This window comes from Neomonachus schauinslandi, unplaced genomic scaffold (genome assembly GCF_002201575.2).
Source record: "Neomonachus schauinslandi unplaced genomic scaffold, ASM220157v2 HiC_scaffold_132, whole genome shotgun sequence".
NCBI classification, from domain to species: domain Eukaryota; kingdom Metazoa; phylum Chordata; class Mammalia; order Carnivora; family Phocidae; genus Neomonachus; species Neomonachus schauinslandi.
In genome coordinates this window covers 18,893-43,011 of record NW_025408833.1, presented here as the reverse complement: position 1 = coordinate 43,011, position 24,119 = coordinate 18,893, and the positions used below count along the sequence as shown (strand labels likewise).

General features: G+C 50.9%; 1 protein-coding gene across 1 annotated transcript in view; it reads right to left on the bottom strand.

Moving 5' to 3' along the window:
• Positions 1-1,327: 1,327 nt before the first annotated feature.
• Positions 1,328-24,119, bottom strand: part of LOC123323641 (ubiquitin-conjugating enzyme E2 G2) — a 41,451-nt gene continuing 18,659 nt past the window's right edge. Inside the window, exons 2-6 of the mRNA XM_044912081.1 lie at positions 21,451-21,486; positions 21,314-21,359; positions 9,311-9,429; positions 5,532-5,672; positions 1,328-3,042 (exon numbers count right to left, since the gene is read on the bottom strand). Coding sequence (XP_044768016.1) covers positions 2,930-3,042; positions 5,532-5,672; positions 9,311-9,429; positions 21,314-21,359; positions 21,451-21,486 — 455 coding nt within the window. The 3' untranslated portion in view covers positions 1,328-2,929. The remainder of the gene's footprint in view (positions 3,043-5,531; positions 5,673-9,310; positions 9,430-21,313; positions 21,360-21,450; positions 21,487-24,119) is intronic.

Sequence of the window (24,119 nt, the reverse complement as noted above, 5' to 3'; positions counted from 1 at the left end):
AGCTCCCTTCTGAGCGGGGTCCTGATGCCCTGGCCTGGTGGGGCTCCCATGGAGATGCTCAGCCCCCTGCCACCCCGGAGAGGCCCGGCACCAGGACAGCCCGGGAGGATGAGCTGAGAACTACAGGAAAGCTGGGCTCGTCTGCAGCTAGAGCAGGGTTTCCCTGAGCTGTGCGGGGGGCCGTGAGGGCCAGCCCCACCTCCCCGTGCCACGAGACCCGCCTCCCCGGTGAACCTATGCATTCTACGCTTCTCATAGCTCCTTTCACCTACAGCTGCCCACTGTGAACGGATAAACGGAGTCAAAAAGGAAAGTAAGGGCAAAAGACCACCACGCGGATCCCGTGTCCTCAGGCTGGCAGGCCAGCCTCCACCAGCAGGGCCACCACCCACCCCGCACACACGCTTCCACGGACCTTTCTGGAGTCGGGTGCTGACCCTGTGCCCGCCACGCCCCCAGCCCGGGACATCTGCCTCTCCTGGTTCAGACAGGAAGCCCCGTAGGAGGTGGTGGTGACCTCCAGGGCCCCACCCTTGGAAGCGGGCGAAGCAGGAGCAGAGGGAGAGGGGCAGGCCCACGGCGGGCAGGGGAGGAGGCGCAGAGAAACTCTGAGGGGAGGGGCGGGGCGGGGCGGGGCGGGCTCTGCGGGTCAGCTCAGCTAGAGCCAGAGCGGGGCTCCCATCGCCGCAGGACCCCAGGAGGTGGAGGCACACACCTGGCAGGCACCAAGGTCCATGAAATGAGCCTGGTTGGGCTGGGCTGTGCCGAGGGGTGCTGATGGCGGGACCCCGACTCCTCGACCCGCGGAGGGCGCGGCCTGTCCTCGGATCTCCAGTGAGGTGGCTCAGAGGAAAGCACCCGGAGCCAAAGCAAGCCAGTCAAAAGTCACCGAACAGGCAGGTGCGCCTCCTCACACTCACGGTGAAGAACCAGTGTCCAAGGCCGGTCCACAGCCTGTCGCTTCAGAGTCGGGCCAGAGTCACCCACCTTCCGGTGTCTGCAGAACCGTGTGGCGTCATCATCCTGCTGGCTTCTCCCCACGGCCCGTGTTCCAGCGGCAGGAAGTGCCGTGCTCCAAGGAGAGGCCGGCCACAGCGCGCTGCTGACCACGGGGGCCCCTTGGGCAGAGGGCGCAGTGGGCCGAGCACGGGAGCGAGGAGACCGCAGCTTTCTGAAGCACACTCGGGCCTCGGGGTAAAGTGGCGCTCCAAACGGCTCCTGCTGCGGGACACCTCGTTCAGGGCCTCTGCCATGGGCCCCGGACGCAACCAGCCTTGGGTTTTTGTAGGAAAAATTCAACAAGGAAAAATACAATCCAGACTAGGGGGAAAATATAGAACTTTATTTTTAACATAGTTATTAAACTCCACCACAGAGTAAGGACATGAGATTCTTTGTTTCCATTTAATAAATACAAGTGAATAAAAATACTTTGTTTGCAAAGAGACTGCCTCTCTTCCTTCTCCAGATTTCATGGAAGCCCCGCTCTGCTGCGGCCACCCCCAGGCCACATCCCCCCACAAACCACTCCTTCCCTCTGGGTGCAGAGGCCTGCAAATACTTTCTGGCTATAATACCTCTCTCTTCCCTGATGCCCTTCCAAACACAAGTTCTCGTACTGAACGTCAAGTTTAAAACGGTTCCCCTAGGAGATCCGAGGAAGAGTCTGGTTTCCTTAGAGAAGCCCAGCATGGACGGAGCCCTTTCCACCAGCACTTGTCAACACAAAGAAAGTACGCGTCAGCTTTCAGCAAGACAGACTCCTGCGTCCGAAAGGGGGGAAAGGATAATGGAAAGTATAACCTACTGTATGTCGTACAGACGGTCCCTTATTTCAAAAATAGAGATTCCTATTTAAATTTAACCTGTCTGAAACAGGCCAAATATCTGATTCTACATGGAACAGCTCTGTTATTGCTTATAACGGAGGCCCTGGTGCTTTGCTGCTGAGCCGCCCAGGCTGGCGAGCTTCGGGGCTGCAGCAAAATCACAGACCACAACTAAGTGCCACTGCCCCCCAGCCCCCTCACAGCGCCATGCTGCCTTGGGCGCCACCCAAGGTCGGGGATGAGGCACGCCTCTGCGCTCTGTGCTCACAAGGGTGAACGTTCCCTTCCGACACCAAGCTGCAAAGAACAATTCTGTCTCGGTAGCTAACGTTCCTGCTGTGGCCACGCGTACAAAAGCTCAGCGCTCCCAGTCTTCACACGGCTCCGCGTGTCCCTCTGCCCCAGTGATTGCGCAAGTCAACGAGGACACAAATGTAAATCTTGGCTAAATATGACCGGAAAGAAAGTGTCAGTCTTTACAACCAGCAGTAAAACCTCTTCACACACCCCGTTTCTCATTAATCCACATTTTTAAAAAGTATTTATTTCCTGAAAGTATCTCTAAGTGTGACAGTTTGCAATACACAACAGACAAAAAAGATGTATCGAGATGCTAAGGAAACACATATGAAGTACTAGAAAACACGGAAACAAAGGTATGTCCCTGTCCTGGGGCCCACAGAGCCGTCCTGCCCAGCCTCTGCTCTGGCTGCGAGGCCCTGCTTCTTCGAAGGAGCAGCACTGGTTCGAGCCCCCTGGAGTGTGACACACACGCCCCCCACCGACCGCGACAGAAGGGAAGCCACTGCGCGGTGTGCAGGCGCTCCGGCCGGGAGAGGGGGTGGGGACGGCTCTCACCATCTCGCCGAACTGCCTTGCCAGGCATACGGTAAAACTGCATCCGACTGCCATCATCCTACACACATCATAATTTCAGAAGAGAAGCCTGCTGAGCGGGAAAGGCAGGGAAAAACACAGACGCTGTGGTTCTGCAAGCTTGCCTTTTTTGGTACCAGCACAGAGCGTCACCGTCAGCGCGCGTTCAGCAGAGAAGCGCCGGCCGCAGCTGGGCACCTGTGTGCGTGTGCGGAGGGCGGGCCTCAGAGCCCCAGGGACTTCTGCGCCAGCTGCCTGGCCACCCTGCAGAACTGCTCCCGGTCATCCCGCCACATCTTGGAAGCATCCACGTTAGCGCCACTCTCATCGTTGGGCTCTGAAAGAGAAGAGAAGGAGTTGCGCTCCCTGTGAAAGGGGCTCTGGCGAGGTCTTCCGTGTATCACTTAAAACTCCCACGCACCTTTCCGGAGCTGTGTCCCAGAGACAAACGGAAGACTCAGGAGTCTGTGAAAAGCTAGGGAAGGAAGTCAGCTCTCCGTGGACAGACTGAGAGAGGGAGGGCTGAGAGGCGGCGTGAGGTCAGGGACACGCGCATGCGGCACGAAGACCCACCCTCGTGATCCCTACCTCCCGAGTGTCAAAGATGTTCTCTCTATCTGGAAACCCTGGGCCCCACTCTTCCCTCCAGCTGCCCACGCAGCTCCTGCCAGAGGCCAAGGCGAGGTGGATGTCTGGCCCAGGGGCACACCTGACCCCAGCAGGTGCCCCAGACAGATCAGGAGACACACACACACACACACAGAGGGAGCGGGGCCCGCAGGGCAGGGAGCTAGAACACTGGGAAGCGCTGGATCAGAACAGAAAAGACAGCCAAGAGGCCAGCACGGCCGCAAGTAGGACCCTGACCATTCCCTTATGCCCCAGCCTCGCTTCCCTCTGCGGCCACCACGTCTCTGTTTCTCCAACCAAGATGACTTCTTTCCTCCCATTTATTCAACAAACCCTTCCTTGGCAGATCCTGTGCGTGAGGCCTTATGCAGGGCACTGGGTGTGCAGAGGGCACACCATCTAGTGCGCCTACAGACCGTGAACATCCACACGTGCATCGTTTCAAACTCAGCGCTACTAAGTGGGAAACAGGAGAGCAGGAGGCAGAGGACTGGAGGTCCTGCAGGCCTCGAGGAGGGTGTGTGCTCAGGGGACTCCTGAGCAGGTCCGACTGAAGAGAGCACCCATGACAGCAGAAACCCCAGGGCCCAGACAGCTCACAGAGGACCAAGGGCTGCAGCCTCTTAAAGCAGGTCAGGCCGGAGGGCACCGAGTGGGGCAGCCGGCTGTGGCGGAGCTAGGAAAGTAGCTCAGAACAGAGGGCATGTACTCTGTGAGAACAGCATGTAAGGAATACATTAAACCTTTTTTTTTTTTTTTTAAAGCAAGCTCCACACCCAGAGTGGAGCCCAACCCCAGCTCGGAACCCACAACTCTGAGATCAAGACCTGAGATGCGATCAGGAGTTGGATGGTCAACTGGCTGAGCCACCCAGGCGCCCCTACATTAAAACCTTTAAAGAGTCGGCTTGGGACTCTCTCTCCCTCTGCGTCTCCTCGCTCTCTAAAATAAAATAAATAAAACATTTTAAGAAAAAAATCTATAGTAAAACCGTGTCTCATGATACCATCTACAGTTTTCATCTGAAGACAGCCGACCACCGCCACTCACTTGATGCACTCCCTCAGCGTGTGAATGGAGAGGCGAGTGCTTCCGCCGTCAAACGCGCACGGACATCTTGCCTTTCCGGTACCCGAAGGGCCCACGGAGGCCTCCCACAGCACTTTCGGCCCTCCTCCAACTCTCCTCCGTTTCTCTCCTTCCTGGTTGTCTAGGTCATTCCTTCCCCCGTGCCCTTTCTCATCCCCTCTGTCCGGCCCCTCACCCACCATCTTATCCAGACACGAGCTTGCAGCCTCATTTCCACAGCTGGCCCCGGCCGAGCAACCACCAAGAACAGACACTCCCACGCCAGACTCTTCTCTCAATCCGGCCCCTCCGGAGTCCTGTCCCCAGAGACGGCAGCCCTCTACCCCGGCGCTGAGGTCAGAAACACAGGGGTCACCATGCACATCAGCAGGCCTCAGTCTCCCAACGACCCGTCCCCGTGGCCCCGCAGCCGTCCCTGGCCTGCTGGAAGCCCTCTTCCCCCAGGCCGCTGCGACAGCTGCCCGACAGACACCCTGCCGCAAGGACAGTCTTGCTAAGGCACTGCTAGCATCCCGGGAGGCTCAGGCTCCCTGCCCGCAGCTGAGCTCGAGCCGTAACTGGCGCGGGCAGTGCCCCCACGAGAGCCAGCGGCCTCACCCCGAGTGCCTCTCCCTCCCCCATGGCTCGTCACCTCCTACACATTCTAAACTCATCCAAGACAGTGCCGTCCCGGGACCGGGCCCAACAGCCCGTGTGTGTGTCCGTCGGGATGGATCAGTGACTGGCAGCCACTGTGGATTTGGAAAGTCCCCTCAGAGAGCGGGCCTTAAAGATGGGGTCTAGGACACACCAAGCCTGACACCCCAGGACCCAGCGTCTGCGACAGAGCAGACACCCACTCCACGAACTCGATGCCTGAGGACTGGAGCGCGGCTCATTCTGCTCAACGTACAATAGATACAACACGAAGTCAACTTTAAAATTCCTAAGTATGTAAAGTGTGCTTACACTTGGAAAAGCATATGCAAATAATTCAACGGAAAGGCAGAAAACAGCATATGTAGATCTCAAACCGAAATGACTTATAAAGGCAAAACTACATGAGGACAGAGAAGCAGCCCCCAGGCTGTCTGGCTCCTTCCTCCGGGGCCGGGACGGCCGCATTACCTGCCAGCATGCTCACCACCGACAGCAGGATCTTCTCCACGCTCTGCACGGGGCTCCACCTCTCGGCACTGCTCTCGTAGCCCATGGGGTCGTCGCCCGGAGCGTGAAGGATGGAAATGCAGACTCTGCCATCAGGGTAGACTGCAGGGGTCAGAACACAGCAGGTGAGCCGAGAGAACGGGGCCGGGCCCCACTGCGGGAAGAGGGTAAGCGGTGCAGACATGGAAAGCCGGCTGTTCACGGGGCTGGAGCAGAGCCCAAGCCCCAGGCGCCACGCTCAGGTCCACACGGCCAGGTGGACCCCTCGCTCCCCGACCGGGCTCTAGGCCCATCTGGTTCCCAGGCACCCCCAATGGTTCCACCTTCACAGGGATTTTTTCTTTTTTAGTACTATATCTAAAAGCACTAAATACATGAAAGGTTACCTGGCAGTGAAATATTTCACCCAAGTAACTCTTGTAACTAGGATTACTCACAATAACTTTCAGAGCTGATTTCTGAGATGTTCCTAATTCCACCATGAAATCCTGGAACTGGACTGTGAAAAATCTATATCCACAGCGCCAGGATGAAGGCAACCAGGATTACTGAAACACCATGAAGGAAGAAGGTGCCCTGGCTTCTCCTGGGGACTCACTCTAACGAAGACAGACGACGGTCATCTGTGTCTCTGGGGGTCAGCTGTGTCCAATCTACACCACCCCCACCACGCAGCACCAGGAACCAGACGCCTGTGGTCTGGGTAAAGAAAAAGGCGTTTCTATTCATAGTGTGTGACCAACGCTATCGAGGACACTGTGGGTGTCTGTCATGTCTCTCTGTTACACACGGTAGATTCTCGGGTGGTTCAGTGTATACCCAGGATAGACTCAACTATAAAACTGTAAGGCCGGTAACTTATAATAATAGAAAACAGACCATTCAGAATAAATTTATGTAAGTCCCTTTCGCTCGTGAGCTCAGAACCCCCTGACCACTGAGAAACCTGAGCGGCTCTAAGGACCTCCCTTTGATAGATCGTTCCTTGTTCTTCTGACCACCCCTATCCCAGCGGTCTCTGCTCTGACCACCCAGAACCTGTGCAACCTCCCGCAGAGGGAAAGCGTGTGCGAATCTGCCGTCGACATCAGGATGCCTGTCCGCAGGGCCCCGCACAGGGCCTGGGCGCCCACAGCGCTGGGCAGTCTCTCTGCCATGAGGTCTCCGACTCCAGCGGCACCCCACATGGTGACCGGGCACACCCAGAAACACAGAGACGCAGCTGTGTCCCCACCCCCTCCTCTCTCATGGGGTGCCTCAGTGTCCCACCCCAAGCCTCCTTCTAATCCCTCCCCGCCCCCATCCCTCCCTTGTCAATGCCCAGGCTTGGTTCCACACTGCTGGTCTCTTGTTCCCCAGGCCACCACGCTGGTGTCCCAGCCCTGCAATCTGTCCCACCGCCAGGAACCCTTCAAAGACCATGCTGGCCACGCTACTCCCTCCCTCACTCTGATTCGCTCAGTGGATCTCCACTGCTCCTGCGCAAATATTCCTTCTTACTGACCAACCTGAACTGGTCTGGCCCCTTTGCTTCCTACACGGGGCCTTCGCATGTGCAAGACCCTCCTGACGCCCCACAGATCACTGGGTAACTCCTACTGCTCTCTCTGCAGACGGTGAGCTCAACCACCACCTCCACAGTGCGCCCTCCCTGGCCTCCCAGTGTGACTTGATATTTATCCGTATTTTTCCATCCGTGTCTACCCCTGCCCTCAGACAGGGAGCTCGTGACGGTCGAGGCCCCTACCTTTTATTATCTTTTCACTCCTGTATCCCAGCAAGTCTCAGCACATGTGCTGAATTACTCTTTTAAAGTATTTATGGACTGACCGATTTGGTAAACCTCAAAAATAATTTTTAGAAAATAAAAATAACACACATCCACTTACACTAAGGCCAAATTTAAAAGCTACTTGTATTAACTATCTGGACATCAGACTATTGTGGATATATGATCGAATCATCTGTTGGCGGCCACATCGGTCTCTGACACCACGTCCCAGGTGCTCTTCTCAAGAACGTGCTCATCTTCAATACAACCTCACTGTTTCGTAATTGCCCACAATCCTCTTTATTGTTGCACTTTACAGTCAATCAATTTGAAACTGTTGACTTCTTGAATCAACTCTATGCACCATATTTTTAAACTCTGCATGACAGAAAATCCTAAACACATGCCAAAGTCAACAGCAACATGATGGACGCCCATACACAGGCACTGCCCAACCTTGACCACGGCACCTCATGGCCAGCCTTCTCAAAAGGAGGAGGGTTTCTGAGCACCTACTGTGCACACAGAACTGCATCAGTGTGAGATGAGAAAAATTCAAAATGGTCTCTCTGAGGAGGGAGCTAACTACCCACATGTTAACATCAGTGGGACATGAGAAATTCCAAATGAGGGTTTGGACAGAATGTCTAACAGGCGGGTAATCCTGAGACCCTTCTCGGCGGGGGCAGGGGTCTGGGCAGGCGTCCCCCTTGTGGAGGTGCTCAGACAGGTGCAGGCTAGGGGAGAACTGCGAGGTGGGTTCATTTGTAAGCCAAGGGGTGTCAAAGGCTCCGAAAGTTCTGTAAATGCTCTCGTGGATTAAATTAGCCTTGAGCTATTTTATATGCAGAAAAGCATGGGAAAAGGAATCCGACTCAAATAAGAGAATATTTCATTTCTACAAAACAGTGTATCTTACTTGCTTTTCTTCTCTAGAACTATTAAGATCATGATTTTAGTGGCAATCACCATTTATAAAAAGGAACTTTATCCTAGGGGCACCTGGGTGGATCAGCTGGTTCATGATTCCAGGGTCCTGGGATGGAGCCCGCATCGGGCTTCCTGCTTGGCAGGAAGCCTGCTTCTCCCTCTGCTCGTTCTCTCTCTCTTTCTCTTTGTGTCAGATGAATAAATAAAATCTTTAAAAAAAATTTTTTTTAAAAGGAACATTATCCTAAATATGATCATTAAAGACACAACATATTTTCTTACTAATTGTCTTATCTACAATCCCCTCTTATAAAAGGTAGAAATAAAAACCATAGCCACTCAGGAATTCCAATGCCTATTACCAGACACTTTTCCAACTTAAGTCCAATAAATTTATTTAATGATGTCATTTCCCCCTCTTTAAAATACATGTTTATTTTAGAAAAAAGATTTATAAAAACAAAAAAAGATCCCATTATTGAAAGAGAATCATTTTTAACATTTTTGTGCTACATTTCCAGTTATATATATTTACATGTGAATTTTTTTCCAAAAAAATGTAACAACCATGATTAAACATAACCTGCTTTTCTCATCGAATCTAGAACTATCATTCTATATTATCAAATATTACCATAGATCATGTAAAATATCTGTATCGAACTCTAACATATGGTCTAGTGCAGTGCAGCTGACCGATTCTCTGTCGCCAAAAACCTAGATTGCTCTGACCGGTCCCCACTGTTAGCAACCACCCGGGGCCAGGGGCTGGCATCCCCCTCAGCACACAGCCACGCTTGCGTCCTCTAACCGACCCGCCGGAGGCGGGAGTGGACAGGTCAGATGGCGTCCAGCATCAGGTCCGCATTTTCCTTCATCTATGTCGCACTGTCGTTCAACTGATGTCAACACCATGACGGCCAAGTGGCTGCAGATCAACACCCAGGTAACACCCTCCGGGCTCTACATCACTGACAGTACCTGTCCGACCCACACAGTCCCACGCCTCGCTGTCGGAACCACACCCCACAGCACTTACTGTTGGGATGAAACATCTCGCAGGTAAATCTCATCTTTGGGGGACTTAATGGGTAATCCAATGGGAAGCTCAGGATGGCAGGAAAGACCCCAAACTCAAAGCAGGTATCTTCTGGGCCCCTAGGAGACAGAAAGTACAGAGACGTTCAAGTGGGTTTTTCAATGTCCACCACACTGTTGTAAGCAGCTAGGAAATTTCTACTGCTCCACAAACACACACAGAAAGATTATGTAAATAATAATGATAAACTGGTACTTGTTCTGAATGGGAAAGTAATGTCTCAGCGTCCCACTGCAATCTGGTTTAAAGCACAAACACTGAATTTCAGGCACAGCATCTGCATTAATGAAGGTATTCAGGGGCAGCACAGCCAACCTAGAATATGGGATCCGAGGAAAGAACTAACAGCAACATCCTAAGACCCAAGGGATTTGGTTCCTGTATGCATGCTCTCATTTTACTTGAAGGTAAAGACACACATTAGGCAGACGTTACAAGCACCGCTGTATTGAATGAGGGTTAAGAGTTGTTATTTCAAAGGCTATTTTAAATTTTTAAGTGTGCCTAAGAAATGATTCGGTAACCTCAGAGAAACAGATAAAGAGCATACACACAACCACTGACTCGGGCTCCCACGCAAGGCCAGGCGTGCACACGCGCATCAGAGCCCGCCTGCTCGCCTGGGCGCACCATCACGAGGCACCTGCGTGCCTGTCTGACTGGGCTTCTGTCCTCGTCACACGGGGAGGGGCAGAAACGGACTAAACCATTTCTAAGTCCCATCACACGTGAGCACTACGCGTATAAATTAACCCTATCCTGACCCACGTACGAGACACGAAGGCAGCAGAGAGGAAGAGCCCCAGCTCAAGAGAGAAAGACCCCTCCCTACGTAAGTCTTTTTGGCAAACGACAGACACCAGACAGCGGCAGCCACGACCCGCGTCCACGTGAGCAGAGGCGTCCCACTGGGCCTGGCCTCGCTAGCAGGACGAGTTCTCGCAGCTCTACAAACACACCCGCCCAGGCCACTGCAGGAGCCGCTCAACACAGCAGACGCGCCACCTTTCGAGATGAAAACCAGATAAGGCACAGGAAAAAGAGAGCTGGAACAGATTTATTCCAAGACAGCCCTCATTTTTTAAAATCATTTTTTCAAAGTACAAATTTGTTTCAAATCAATAAATTACTTTGATTCAGCAAAATAATATAAACTTGCAAAAAGTATCAACAGTGTTTACCTCCGTAATTAAAGAAAAAAGACAAAAAACTCAAAAGGAAACTGAGCAGAGGGCTTTCCTATCACTTGGTGAAGCCGCTCAGGGCTTTCGATGGCGCCCCGCAGCGGATTCCACCAGGACTGCATCCCGGGAGAAAGGGGGCTGGGCTGCAGTAAAAGAGTCAAAACGAGAACAAAGGGAAAAGTGTTTTGGAGAGCCCTTTTTTTTTTTTCTATTTAAAAGACCGACCTTGATTTCAAAACTGTGCCCTTGCTACTCTGGGGGGAAACCACAGTGAATAGCTACTTTGTGTTGGAGGGGTGAGCGTCCCAACAGCACCCAGAGCCTTGGCAGGAAACCAGGATGGGGAAAGCCACATGAAGAGGGACAAGGGCCAGGCAGGGCATCCGTCCCACACAAGGGGCTGCAGACGGGGCAGAGAACCAGTACCACGACCACCCCCAGCGGGCTGCAGGGCGAGGCGGTCCAAGGCCTGCTCTGCGCTTCCCCAACGGCCGTCCTGGACGCCTCTTCCTCTACGCGCAGACCCAGCACAGACCAGAATGAGAGATTTATGATCATCCCATGCCTCTTCCAGCAGAAGAGCTCCCGGCAGATGATAAATGCCGCCCCGTTAGTCATCCACTGGCCCCCTGATGAAGGGTGTCTGCGAGTACCACTTCCCCACCACTGTTAGCAAAGCTGCGAAGGCCAACGATCACAGGGCGCAGCGAGGTGCTAAGGCGGTCTGGTTACAGGAGTGAGGGGTACAGCACGGTTCAAACTGCCCACTCGGAAGGCTGGGCAAACTCGGGCCTCTGAAAGCAACACTGTCGTATGTCAGGAATGCTTGCCAATGCCTCCGAATTTCTGGCACGTCAGAGTTAGAAGAGAAAAAAAAAGTCTGGGTAGTGTTTTGGAATGAGCCAAATGGTATTTGCTCAACACTCTGATAACAGTTCTTTGTTTCTCATAATAAGGCTTTCTTTAACATTAAAAAAAAAAAAAAAATCCACTGGTCTTCCATAGCCTCAGAAGCATGATCAAACATTTCCTAAAGTGCTCCCACATCTTAAATATCAAAGCTGTTTTCAAATGCCCTAGTTCGCTACTGGTTTGAAACGAGGGTTTCCTTCTCCTCCAGGACGCCCTGCTGCACAGGACAAGCACACAGGGGGCCCATGCGTGCAGCCTGCTGACTCTGTAAAATGCTATCATGTCAACTCCTGAACCGAGACCGAGAAAGATAATGAGTGTTATTTTTGGATGAACTTTGGTGCCACACTCCAGACTGCCTCACTTCTCTCTCACTAAAAGGCCTCATCTCAAAAATCCTCAGGTAAAATAAAGTACAAGAAGAAGACAGGAAACAAATTTATCTAAAACAAACAGAAAATCTTCAAAGCCAGCAAATTACTGTCCATCTATTCCTTAAAATAACGGTCTACAATATTTCAGAGCTCTGAGGTAGTACTCTCACTCCCTGAGACAAGTATCTGAGGGAAACGTCACAGCCATGCTCTACTCTGTAAAGGAAACCACCTTTCAAGCCGCTCACTCCTGGCTGGCTGCAGGTGAATGAGAGGCTGAGCAGATACTGAGAGGACAGCACCCACGGTCTGAAGCTGGCCACCAACAGGCCATGCTCTCCCTTCGAGAAGGTCCACTGCCTAGCTCACCCTGTGCCCAGAGCTGCGGGGCGCCTGCAATCATGCACCACCAAAAACACTCGCTCACGTGCAGAGTCCCTGAAACCTGGAGAAATGCTCGTTTAGTCTTTCAACACTATTTCAAGTGAGAAACTGTTCTTCCTTGCTTCTCCCTTCTAAAACTGCGTCTACACAACAGAAGAAGCCTCCAGGCCTGCATACCGGAGGCCGCAGGGAGACCACAGTGCTTACTGTGCACCCTGGGTGTGTCTGCGTGGGGGTGAGCCATCTGCCCGCCAGGCCTGTTCCTGCCCGCCGCCTGCACGTCACTCCGGCTGCAAGTCTGTCACAGCACATGGACAAAACGTCTCAAGCATACATACGACAAGGTTTTAAGTCCTGGAGACTGTACACCATTCGTTAGTACTTCCAACTTGAACTGGATTGCTAAGGGAGAATGAACTCTCCAAAGTCACGACCACCTGCAGCAGAAAAGAGCCTCCACTTGCAGGCCCTGGCACAGGCGTCCCCTCCCTCCCGCAATCGCTGCTCCACAGCTGAGCGCCCCAGCTCACCCACGCAGGTGGCTGCCCACACAGCCCCCTGTGCTGGGCTGCCCTGGAAGGCTGAGCGCGCCAGCTCTGCCATGAGCTCCTGGCCTTCAATCCCTCCAGCCGCTGGGCTTCACCCCATGCCAGGACGGAAGGAGCACCAGCAGCTGCCTGAGGGCCCAGGCTGCTCTCCGGGCCGCAGGAACCCGCAGCCTGGCAGGAAAGACAGCAGGGGCTCCAGGGTTCGGGGACTGAGGGGAGCACCCAGGGCAGGAGCACACGTGCTCAGCGGGACAGAGCCAGCCCCAGGGCAGGGTCTCTGGGGACGGACCCGGACAGCTGTTCTGTTGCACGTTTCTTCCTTTGTTGTGCTCTGTGCACCCTGACCGTCCTACTGTACAGAACCAAGGCCGAGAACCATGGGCGGAGGCGGGCAGGCCCTCCGCTTCGGGAGAGCATGGCAGTAGCGAACACAGGTGTTCTTCCGTGTAATTTTCTCAGATTGAATCTGTCCAAAAGGAGGCTGCAGGCATACTCTAATGTGGGGATTTTTGTGATATAGATATCTCTGAAAACTTTAAATCAAATGTATTTGATCTATATTTAACATGTACTAAATAAGTCTCTCATTCCAAGAACTTCATAGTCAGTTCTGACAAACAACTTTTTTACAACATAAACTGACTTTAACTAGAAAATTATGTGTTGGAAAATATTCAAATACAGGAGGTATATAAACTAAAAACAAAATGCTCCCCTGCCCGCCGCCTCCGGAATCGCCTTCCCAAGGCTGACACAGGGAAGCCTCGTTACTCTCCAAGCTCATCTCTATGCTCATAAACTCACACACCTTCATCCACAAAACTGGATTTTTTCAAATTAAAAATGGATCATGGAAGGGCGCCTGGGTGGCTCAGTTGGTTAAGCGACTGCCTTCAGCTCAGGTCATGATCCTGGAGTCCCGGGATCGAGTCCCGCATCGGGCTCCCTGCTCGGCGGGGAGTCTGCTTCTCCCTCTGACCCTCCTCCCTCTCATGCTCTCTGTCTCTCATTCTCTCTCTCTCAAATAAATAAATAAAATCTTTAAAAATAAATAAATAAATAAATAAAAATGGATCATGGCACTGCTGACAGGAATTTGAACAGACCCAACGAGTGGAGAGACAGGCCACGTGCCCGCACGAGAGCCCTCCAGACTGGGGGGACGGCAACAGTCCTCAAACTGACCGGAGACTCCACACCATCCCCGTGGAAACGCCTGCTGGCTTTTCTGCAGACACTTGGCACACTGATCCTAAAACTCAGATGGAAATGCAGAGACCCAGGAAGGGGCAAAACAATCTTGAGAAAGGAGAACAAAACGAGAGGACTCATGCTTTCCAATTCCAAAACTTCCTCTAAAGCTGTGGAACCAAGACTGTGTGCGGCGGGAGGGGGACAGGCCCAGGTCAATGGAACCTAATTCAGAGCCAGACAGAAACCCCTATGCGTGTGGTCCGTTGATTTCTGACAAAGCTGCCAAGGCAACTGGACAACCCCATGCCAATGAATGCAGCTGGACCCCTACCGAATGCCATAGCCTAAATTAACCCAAAATGGATCAAAAATGCAAAAGGTAAGAGTAAGAGCTACAGATATAAAACATAAAAGAAAGCCTTTGTAACCTTGGGTTGGTATGACACCAAAAGCATGATCCTTAAAAGAAAAAAACTGCTAAACTGCGCCTCATCAAAATTAAAAACCTCTGAGCTTTAAAAGACGCCATTAAGAAAATGAAAAAGGAAAGCCACAGATTGCAAGAAAGCATCTGAAAATCACATATCTGATAAAGGACTTGTATCCAAAATATATAAAGAACTCTTATGACTCAATAAGATAATCCAATTAAAAAATGGGCAAAAGTTCTCAAGTTCACCAAAGCTACATGGATGGCTAACAAGTCCATAAAAAGACAGTCACCACCATTAGTCATCAGGAAAACTCAAATCAAGTCCACAGTGAGATGCCTTCGCACACCCACGGGGCAGCTGTGACCACACATCAAGCGTGGGCAAGGGAGTGCAGAAATGAGAACTCTCATCCGTGCTGGAGGGAAGGTAGAATGGTAAGCTACTTGGGAAAGCAGTGTGGCAGTTTCTAAAGACATTAAACATGAATTTACTCCGTGTAAGAGCAACTCCAGTCCTACGGATCCAGCAATGAGCAGAAATGCAATGATAACAAAGACCCACACAGACTGTGTGCCCCAGTGAGCCCCTCAGGCGGGGGTGAGCGCATACGGCAGGTGCAGCCCGTCCCCCCAGGGGACCCGGTTCGGTGGGAAAGAGGAAGGCATGACACACACAGCAAGTGAAGGAATCACAAATGCATAATGAGGAGTGAAAGAAGCCAGATACACAAGACTGGCAATTTTATAATTCCATCTGCAGGAAAAGTCCAGAAAAGGCAAATCTATAGAGTCAAAAAGTAGAAGAGAGGCTGCCTCGGGCTGAGGGTGGGAATGTGGACTGACAAGAGTCACGAAGACCTTTTCGGAAATGTTGTAAAAGTGCTGTGGGGATGGCTTCAAAACTCTACGAATTTACTAAAACCTCTGACGTACACACTTAACACAGATGAAACTTGTTTCCCAGCCTCAGCACTGACTCCCAAGCCCAACAGGCCTGGCTGGGCTGCTGTAAGGGGCTGTCCAGGCCATGAGGCGGTCAGCAGCCTCCCCCCAGATGCTGGGAGTGGAGCACCCCCGGCTCCCCAGCTGTAACAACAAGAAATGTCTCCAGACACCACCCAGGGCGGGGGGGGGCAACAAAATCATCCCAGTGACAACACTGGTCTAGGCCCACCGTTCCCCAGTTGGCTTCTCCCACCCAGTGACACACTGGATACCTTTCTACACCAGCACGCAGCTCCCACCTGAACTGTTTCCGTGCTGCATGCCACCCAACGCTGGACAGCATGAGTGTTCCATGCATTACCTTGGACAATGATGTTTCCATTCTTTAATTATTGCAATGAGCGTTGCAGGAAACCTCCTCACACAGGGCCACTGACCAAGCCCCAGGCCGCAGCTGCAGGGCCAGGGAGCCCACGCACAGATGGGGACGGCCACCTCAGTGCCACAGGCTTCTGTAAGGATGCACGCCACGGACAAGAGACACGCCAGATGGTCTTCTGCAAATGAGCAGGCCTGGCGTAGAGGGTGGCTGCCGCGACCCTGACCTCTGTGCCCAGCCCCCTACGCAGAGCACAGACAGAGGAGCACCCCCTACGGGTCCTCACGCCCACGGCCGTGACATGTGGGGGGAGCCAGCGAAGGGTCCCCAACCACTTGGAGGGAGTGGGAGGTCCTTCTCATTTTACCAGAGCCTCTGGTCTGGAGGGGACAGTGGCCAGGCTGTGGCTCAGGCAGGCAGATCACTCACACCAGCTGCTCCAGGTACACTGGGGAAGGACAGAACAGGGCAGCAAGATCCCAGAGGCCTTCGCACCTTTCCTAGCCACAGAGGACAAACAGCCAGCCTGCACCACGGGCTCCTCCTGTCCTCACTGAAGGCTCCACCTGAGGAGCACACCCACCCTGGGCAGTCAAGGACCTCGGACAGCCCAGGGCAACAAGGTCGCACAGGCCAGAGACTCCGGACCTGGAAGAGGCAGAACGTGATGCCGCCTGTCTGAAAGGACGACGGGCCTCTTTGTTTTGATCCAGACAAGTGAAGAGTGGCCGGTCCGAGAGCACGAAGCCATGCCAGCCACCCAGCCCTCGAGCCCTACATCTCGTCTGATAGGAAGCCCCAGCCCTCTTCCTGGCCACAGGCTCAAACTCCACCATATGCTCAGCCGACAGCCAGTAGAGTTACCTTCTACCTTTTTTTTTTTTTAACTATTTTTTTAAGGTTTTATTTGAGTCTCTACACCCACGTAGGGCTTGAACTCACAATCCCAACATCAAAAGTGGCACGCTCTTCTGACGGAGCCAGCCAGGTGTCCCAGAGCTGCCTTCTACTTTTCATCAGACAAGGGGTTGTGGCAATTTTATTCTTTCGTTCTCCTCCTGTTAATTTGCTGTGTTTCCATTGTACACCCTCCACCTCGTTCTCTCAGGGGGACATCAGGGGTCACCTATGATACACCTGTATCCTAGTAGCTGTGGCTTGAGCACCTGGAAAGCTGTTTTCCTCACTGCACAGCCGAGGGGAATGGAGGCCCCGCGGGTGAGCAGAGCTACCAACCCAGAGGCACCCTGCCTCCCAGAAAATGGGGCAAGCATGGTTTCAGAAACACCGGGGCACGGGAAAAACTCTGGAGACAATCAAAGAATAAGAGAGAAAAGAAAACCTATCACTAAGGAGTGAAACTCGGCCAGCTGTCTGCCAAAATAGCAGCGTGAGACCAATCAATGGGAGGACAGCTAATTCCTTAATAGATGTTTTAAGTACATTTGTAAAGGACCTCTTGTTTGTAAAAGGGTCTGGAACAGGACCAAGACCCACAGGCTCACCAAATCCTGAAGCAGGGGAATTCCATACTAACGCAAAAGCCTTATTCAAATGTAAAAGCGCTGAAGAAACCTGGAAAGGCTCTCGTTACTTTAAGCTGAGGCGTAACCGACACCGACATGGGACATTCTGTGTCTCAGGAGCACAGCGTGAGGAGTCACTACCCGGAGACGCTACAGACCGATCGCCACAGTCAACCTGGTGAACATCCGTCACCGGACAAAGTTACAAACTCTTTCTTCTTGTGATGAGAACTTGCAAGACTTACTTCTTGAGGACTTTCAAATACCTACGACAATGTCACCGACATTGGGGAGTGTACGACATGGTCACCATGCTGTCCCTTACACTCCCGGGACAGATTTGGTAACTGCAAGTTTGTACCTTTTCGTCCTCCTTCGCCCATTTCACCAACCCCCCCCAACACCTCTGGCACCAATCTGTTCTCTGTATAAGTTTGGGGGGTTTTTGGTTTTTTAGATTCTACCTATAAGTGAGATCGTACAGTATTTATCTTTCTCTGGCTTATTTCATTTAGCATAATATCCTCAAGGTCCATCCACGTTTTCACAAACGGCAAGATTTCACTCTTTTTTATGGGTATTACCTGTGTGTGTGTGTGTGTGTGTGTGTGTGTGTGTGTGTGTGTGTACATGTGTATACACATCCGATCTGTTTTATCCATTCATCCATTGCTGGAGAGCAACTCAGGCTGCTTCCAGGTCTTGGCTGTTGTAAATGATGCTGCAAGTGAACACGGGGGTGCAGACAACTCTTTGAATCAGTGTTTTCATTTTCTTTGGGTAAATACCCAGAAGAGCTATTGCTGGGTCGTAGGGTAGCTCTATTTTTAACTTTCTGAGGCTCCATACTGTTCTCCAGAGCGGCTGCACCAGCTTGCCTTCCCACCAACGGTGTAGGAGGGTTCCCCTTTCTCCACATCCCTGCCAACATCTGTCGTTTCTTGTCTTTTTGTGTAACATCCATGCTGATTGGTGTGAGGTGATGTTTCACTGTGGTTCTGATGTGCACTCCCCCGATGATGAGTGATGGTGAGCGCCTTTCTATGTACCTGTTGGCCACCTGGATGTCTTCTTTAGAAAAGTGTCTATTCAGATCCTCTGCCCGTTGTTTAATCAGATTATTTCTTTGCTGTTGAGTTCTGCGAGTGCCTTATACATACTGGACATATCAGAGATCTGGAATTGCAAATATTTTCTCCCATCCTGTAGGTGGCCATTTTATTCTGTCAATGGTTTCCTGTGCTAAGCGGAAGCTTTTCAGTTTGACATCCTACTTGTTGTTTTCTGCTATTGTTGCCTTTGCATCTGATTGCTACTATGTGTTTTCAAAATATTGCTTTAATTTTATAGTGTTTATCTAAAATTAGTAATAGTTACCCTAACAGGTTTAGTTACCCCAACGCTTTTTTAGAAACCATACTGGAGGGCTCACATGTCTGCTGATGGGCACAAGCCAATATCCCGCAAGCTAGAAGACCTGCCAGGGGCCCACTAACCTCTGCACTCAAGCCTCCCAATACCCCATGTACCCTACCACCAGGCTTGCTGCCCACATGCCTGCATTAACACAGAGACAACGCACAGGATCCAGTAAACGGAAAAAGAGGGTTACGAATTAAGTTCACACGATATAATCTCCTGTTTCCTTAAAAATAAAAGGATCTACGGCTGACACAGTGGACAATGCCATGTTCCATTAGACGTAGGACACTTCTGAGCAGGAGACTCACCACCCCACTGTAACTGCCTTAGGGGACAAAAGACACAACAGCTGATGAGACAGAAATACAAAGTTGAGGGGCGCCTGGGTGGCTCAGTCGTTAAGCGTCTGCCTTCGGCTCAGGTCATGATCCCGGAGTCCTGGGGTCAAGCCCCAAGTCGGGCTCCCTGCTCAGCGGGAAGCCTGCTTCTCCCTCTCCCACTCCCCCTGCTTGTGTTCCCTCTCTCACTGTGTCTCTCTCTCTGTCAAATAAATAAATAAAATCTTAGAAAAAAAAAAAAGAAAGAAATACCTGGGTGGCTCAATCGGTTAAGTGTCTGCCTTCGGCTCAGGTCATGATCCTAGGGTCCTGGGATCAAGTCCCACATCAGGCTCCTTGCTCAACGGAGAGCCTGCATCTCCCTCTGCCCCTCCCCCTCCTTGTGCTTTCTCTCTCTCTCTCTGTCTCTCTCTCTCCCCCCAATAAAGAAATAAAATATTTAAAAAAAAAAAAAAGAAAGAAAGAAATACAAATTGAAAAGACATCCTCATGCCAGGAACATTTAAACACAGGAAAAACAATGGACATCACAGGCCCAAGGAATTAGAATATTACAAATTATCAGATGTCACGCATGCTGTATTTTCTTTGGATAGTGTTTACTGATGATTTTTAAAATATTTTGCTTATCAAAAAACCCTCACTTTCTCATCAGTTTCCATGTATTAATCTAACCTCCACGGACAACATTTATCAGCAATCTGTTTGTAAAGCATGAAGAACTAATGTGACGTTGGCCCTGGGCAGACTCACAAGGTGTGATGATGTCTGAAGTGCACACTTGCCCCCGCCCTTCCCACAGAGCACTTCTCAACCCAATGAAATCCAACCCCAACACTTGCCAACTGACTGAACCATCTCATTTTACTAATAAGAAAACGGAGAGACTGAGGATCAGTCTCAACTTCATATATTTTACTTCACCACATTTTGTTGAAAACACAGCAAGTCTAAGAATGGCCAAAAACTGTACATGCAAAGAGAGAGGAAGGCAAACAAAGGGCCTGGGTCATAGGGCTATAGAACACTCTAGAATCGGGGGTCCTGGGCACCTGGGTGGCTCAGTCGATTAAGCAGCTGCCTTCGGCTCAGGTCATGATCCCAGGGTCCTGGGATCGAGTCCCACGTCGGGCTCCCTGCTCAGCGGAGAGCCTGCTTCTCCCTCTCCCTCTGCCTGCTGCTCACCCTGCTTGTGCTCTCTCTCTCTATCTCTCTCTCTTTGTGTCAAATAAATAAATAAAATCTTAAAAAAAAAAAAAGAATCGGAGGTCCATTTGTGACCCTTTCTAAGTAACATCACTAAGTGAAACAGGAAGTCCACTCATGATCTTTCTACAACAGGGCCAGGAACCACACTGCTGGCCTCAGAACTAAGCCACATCCTGGGGTCAGGGACGACGGAAGCCCAGATGAGGCGCACAGGGAAAGAGCAGCAGAGGACGAGCTCCTTGGGGACGAGAGGAAAAGGGAAGTGCGGGTACACAGGGGGGTAGGGCCAGAGGCTCACTCGCACCCCGAGGGGCCATTCCTCCCTCAAAGCTGCGGGCTCTTAGGGACTTCCTGAAGTCAAAACCACCGACACTGTCTGAGGCTAACCCAGCATAGCCACACAACATTCAAAACTTATTACTGGGGCGCCTGGGTGGCTCAGTCGTTACGCATCTGCCTTCGGCTCAGGTCATGATCCCAGGGTCCTGGGATCGAGTCCCACATCGGGCTCCCTGCTCTGTGGGAGGCCTGCTTCTCCCTCTCCCGCTCCCCCTGCTTGTGTTCCTGCTCTCGCTATGTCTCTCTCTGTCAAAAAAATAAATAAAATCTTTAAAAAAAAAAAAAAAAAAAAAACTTATTACTGGGGGGCGCCTGGGGGGCTCAGTCAGTGAAGTGTCTGCCTCTGGTTCAGGTCATGATCCCGGGGTCCTGGGATGGAGCCCCACATCGGGCTCCCTGCTCAGCAGGGAGTCTGCTTCTCCCTGTCCCTGCCACTCCCCTTGCTTCTGCTCTCTCTGTGTCAAATAAATAAAATCTTTAAAAAAAAAGAAAAAACCCTTATTATTGTAAAACTCTAGAAATATAAAATCGACTAAACCTTTTACTGGTTCTAAGGAAACATTTTCATTTCTCAGGATACACATCTGTGCTCTTATCTGGTATCAGACTAGCAGACTAGAAAAGAGCTAAATTCAAGAGATGCACACACCCTTTTTCCTAATGGACATTTCTAAGCACAGCCCCACTGCTAAATGGATTCAAAGGTCTAATGTCCAAGAAAGTCTTGAAAACTAGAAACACATATAACTAACTTACATGATCAGCGCCTCCCACTCAAAAAAGTTCTCTTCATTCATGGGGCCTGCAGGAAAAAAAAAATTTCCACAATTAACTCTGAAGGCAACGTTGGCAGTCAGAAGTAGATTATAAAGAGGTTAACTTTAGTACCTTACCTGCCACAATTCCTTCCGGAGGATTCAGTGTTAATTCTATAAAATGAAAAAGTAAAACCATTATGAAATAGAATGCACATTAGGTTGGCATTTCAACAAAACAACTTTTAAAAGTATATAAGATTAAAAATTATAGAGTTATATGTATTAACTGATTAAAATTCTGTTTGTCCAAAGTGGATGCCTAGTCCAGTTATATTTCCAACAAAGACTACATAAACAGCTCTTTATATCAGCAAAAAGTAGAATTTTAGAGCTATAAACCCTCTCATTTTACAAATGAAAAGACAAAAGGGGTTAACTATCTTTCGAAAATACTCCTGGTAGTTATTTTGATTAAATTTCACAAATCAAGCATAGTATATTATTTTCCAATGGAATGGTATTTCCCGTGACTTTGAGAGGCAGCACAAGCTTTTCTGAACATGACAAACTAGAGACTGAGCCGGCGCTCATGAAGCAGGACAGGGAGCACGGACAGGCTAGCGGTCGGCCCCCCGTGCCTCTCTACCAAATCTGTGAGCCCCCGCATGAGGATCCATGGTGTCAGACCTGAGCACTCAGTGAAAACAAGTAGACAGCAGCGGTTTGCAGCAATTTGCAAAGGTCAGTAGCTGTTGATGAGGCCCAGCCCTGCCACTAAGAAATGCCATTTCAAGTCCTGGCCTCCTCATCTTTTATATGCAAAGCACCAAAATGAAACCAAACCTGCACACAAATGGGCAAAGGTAAAGAGCACAAGGTTAAAACAATCATGGGCAGGAAGGAGGGCCACCGGGAGTAAGGACTCAGGCCACAGATACACCTCCTACTGGGCCCAAGTGCCGAACACATCACTGGTCTAGTAAGAACCACACAAACAGAAGATAAACTGACCCAAAAATTGGTTCCTTGAAGGGACATAAAATTAACAAATCCTTGCCAAATAAAAGGCTTGGAAAAGGGGAAGTCAAACAGTCATTACTCACAGGTGCTATGCGTACATACGAACAAAGTCCAAAAGAAACAAGACGCGTTATTAGAAAGATTCCAAGCATTGCTGATTACGAGGTCCATACATATAACCAAACTGCGTTTCTATGTACAAGTAAGCTAGAAAAATCTTACAAAGACAGCAATTACAATGGGAAACACGCAGAAGTACGTTTTTAAAAGATGTGCAGATCTGTAACGTGCCAGAACCATCACAGGTTTAAAGACCTTGATAAATGGAGATCAGAGCAAGTTCACCGGTCGAGCCCTCAGCGTTAGGAAGTTCTCAGTCCTCCTCAAACTCAGTCTATGGATTCCATGCAACTGCAGCCAACATGTCAACAAGGCTTCTTCTCTGAATGCGACAAGACAATTCTAAAAGATACATGAAAATGGAAACAACCGCGCACAGCCAAGACACTCTTTAAGAAGAGTAAGTTGAGAAGTCCATCGAAGGGCACCAAGACTTATTACGAAGCCTGGGTGAGGCAGGGGGACACCAGCACAAAGGGAACTGGACCAAGGGAACAAAACAGAGAATGCCCAGAAACAGACCCGTGCAAACACAGCTGGAGCCCTGAACAACACAGTCCACTCCTCCTTATGCCCTTAGTAACCTTCCCTCTCCAGCTGTCTGTCTTGGAAGAACTCAGTGCGCATGCCTGCAACATACAAGCTACGTGTTGACTGTGTACATGGTCCTTAAGGCTGCTGGGCAACAGGAGGCGATTTGTAGTTAAGTTTTGGGGGAATCAAAAGCTACACATGTATTTTCAACTGTATAGGGGTCGGTACCCCTAACCTCAACATAGGTTAAAAGGGCAGTCTTTTCCACAAATGATGCTAATATTTAAGCAAAAAAAATAAAGTTTCTCCCCCCACGCTACCAAAAAAAAAAAAAAAAAGATCAAAATCAAAATATATAAGACAAAGGAGAAAAGGGGCATGTGAAATAATAGAAAATCTCCATACTGGTCTCTGACCCGGGGCCGGCACGGCGCTCCTGGGGCCCTCCTCACTGCCTACGTCCAAGAGCACTCGGAGCATCTTCTGTCCTAATGAGGTGACTCGGGGGGGCTCCTGGGTGGGCCTGGTCCCCAGAAAGTGCAGCGGTGACTGGAAGCTCGGAACTTTCAGGCCACCCCGCTCCTCCCCCCCGGTTCTCCAGGGAGGGGGAGGGGCTGGGAATGGGTCAATGGGCCATCGCAGGCCTCCGTGAGGAACCCCCGTAAATCCCAACAGGACGGGGTCCGGAGAGCTTCCACCGGGGGCACATGTGGGGGTGCTGGGACAGGGGTGCACCCACAGAGGGCACAGAAGTTCCATCCCTTCCCGCACACCTTACCCTACACATTTCTTCCATCTGGTGGCTCATCTGTACCCTTCATCACATCCTTTTATGATAAACCGATAAACATGAGCAAACTGCTTCCCTGAGTTCTACGAGCCACTCTAGCAAGTTAATCGACCCTGAGGAGGGGGCTGTGGGAACCTCCAATTTAGAGCCCATGAGTCAGAAGCACAGGTGACCAGCTGGACCTTCAAATGCACCTGAAGGGCAGGCAGAGAGAGAGCAGTCTTGTGGGACTGAGTCCCTGACCTGTGGGGTCTGACGCTGTCTCGAGGCAGATGCTGTCGGAACTGAGTTCAACTGCGGGACACCCGGCTGGCATCTGCAGAACCCCCCCGGCCCCGCA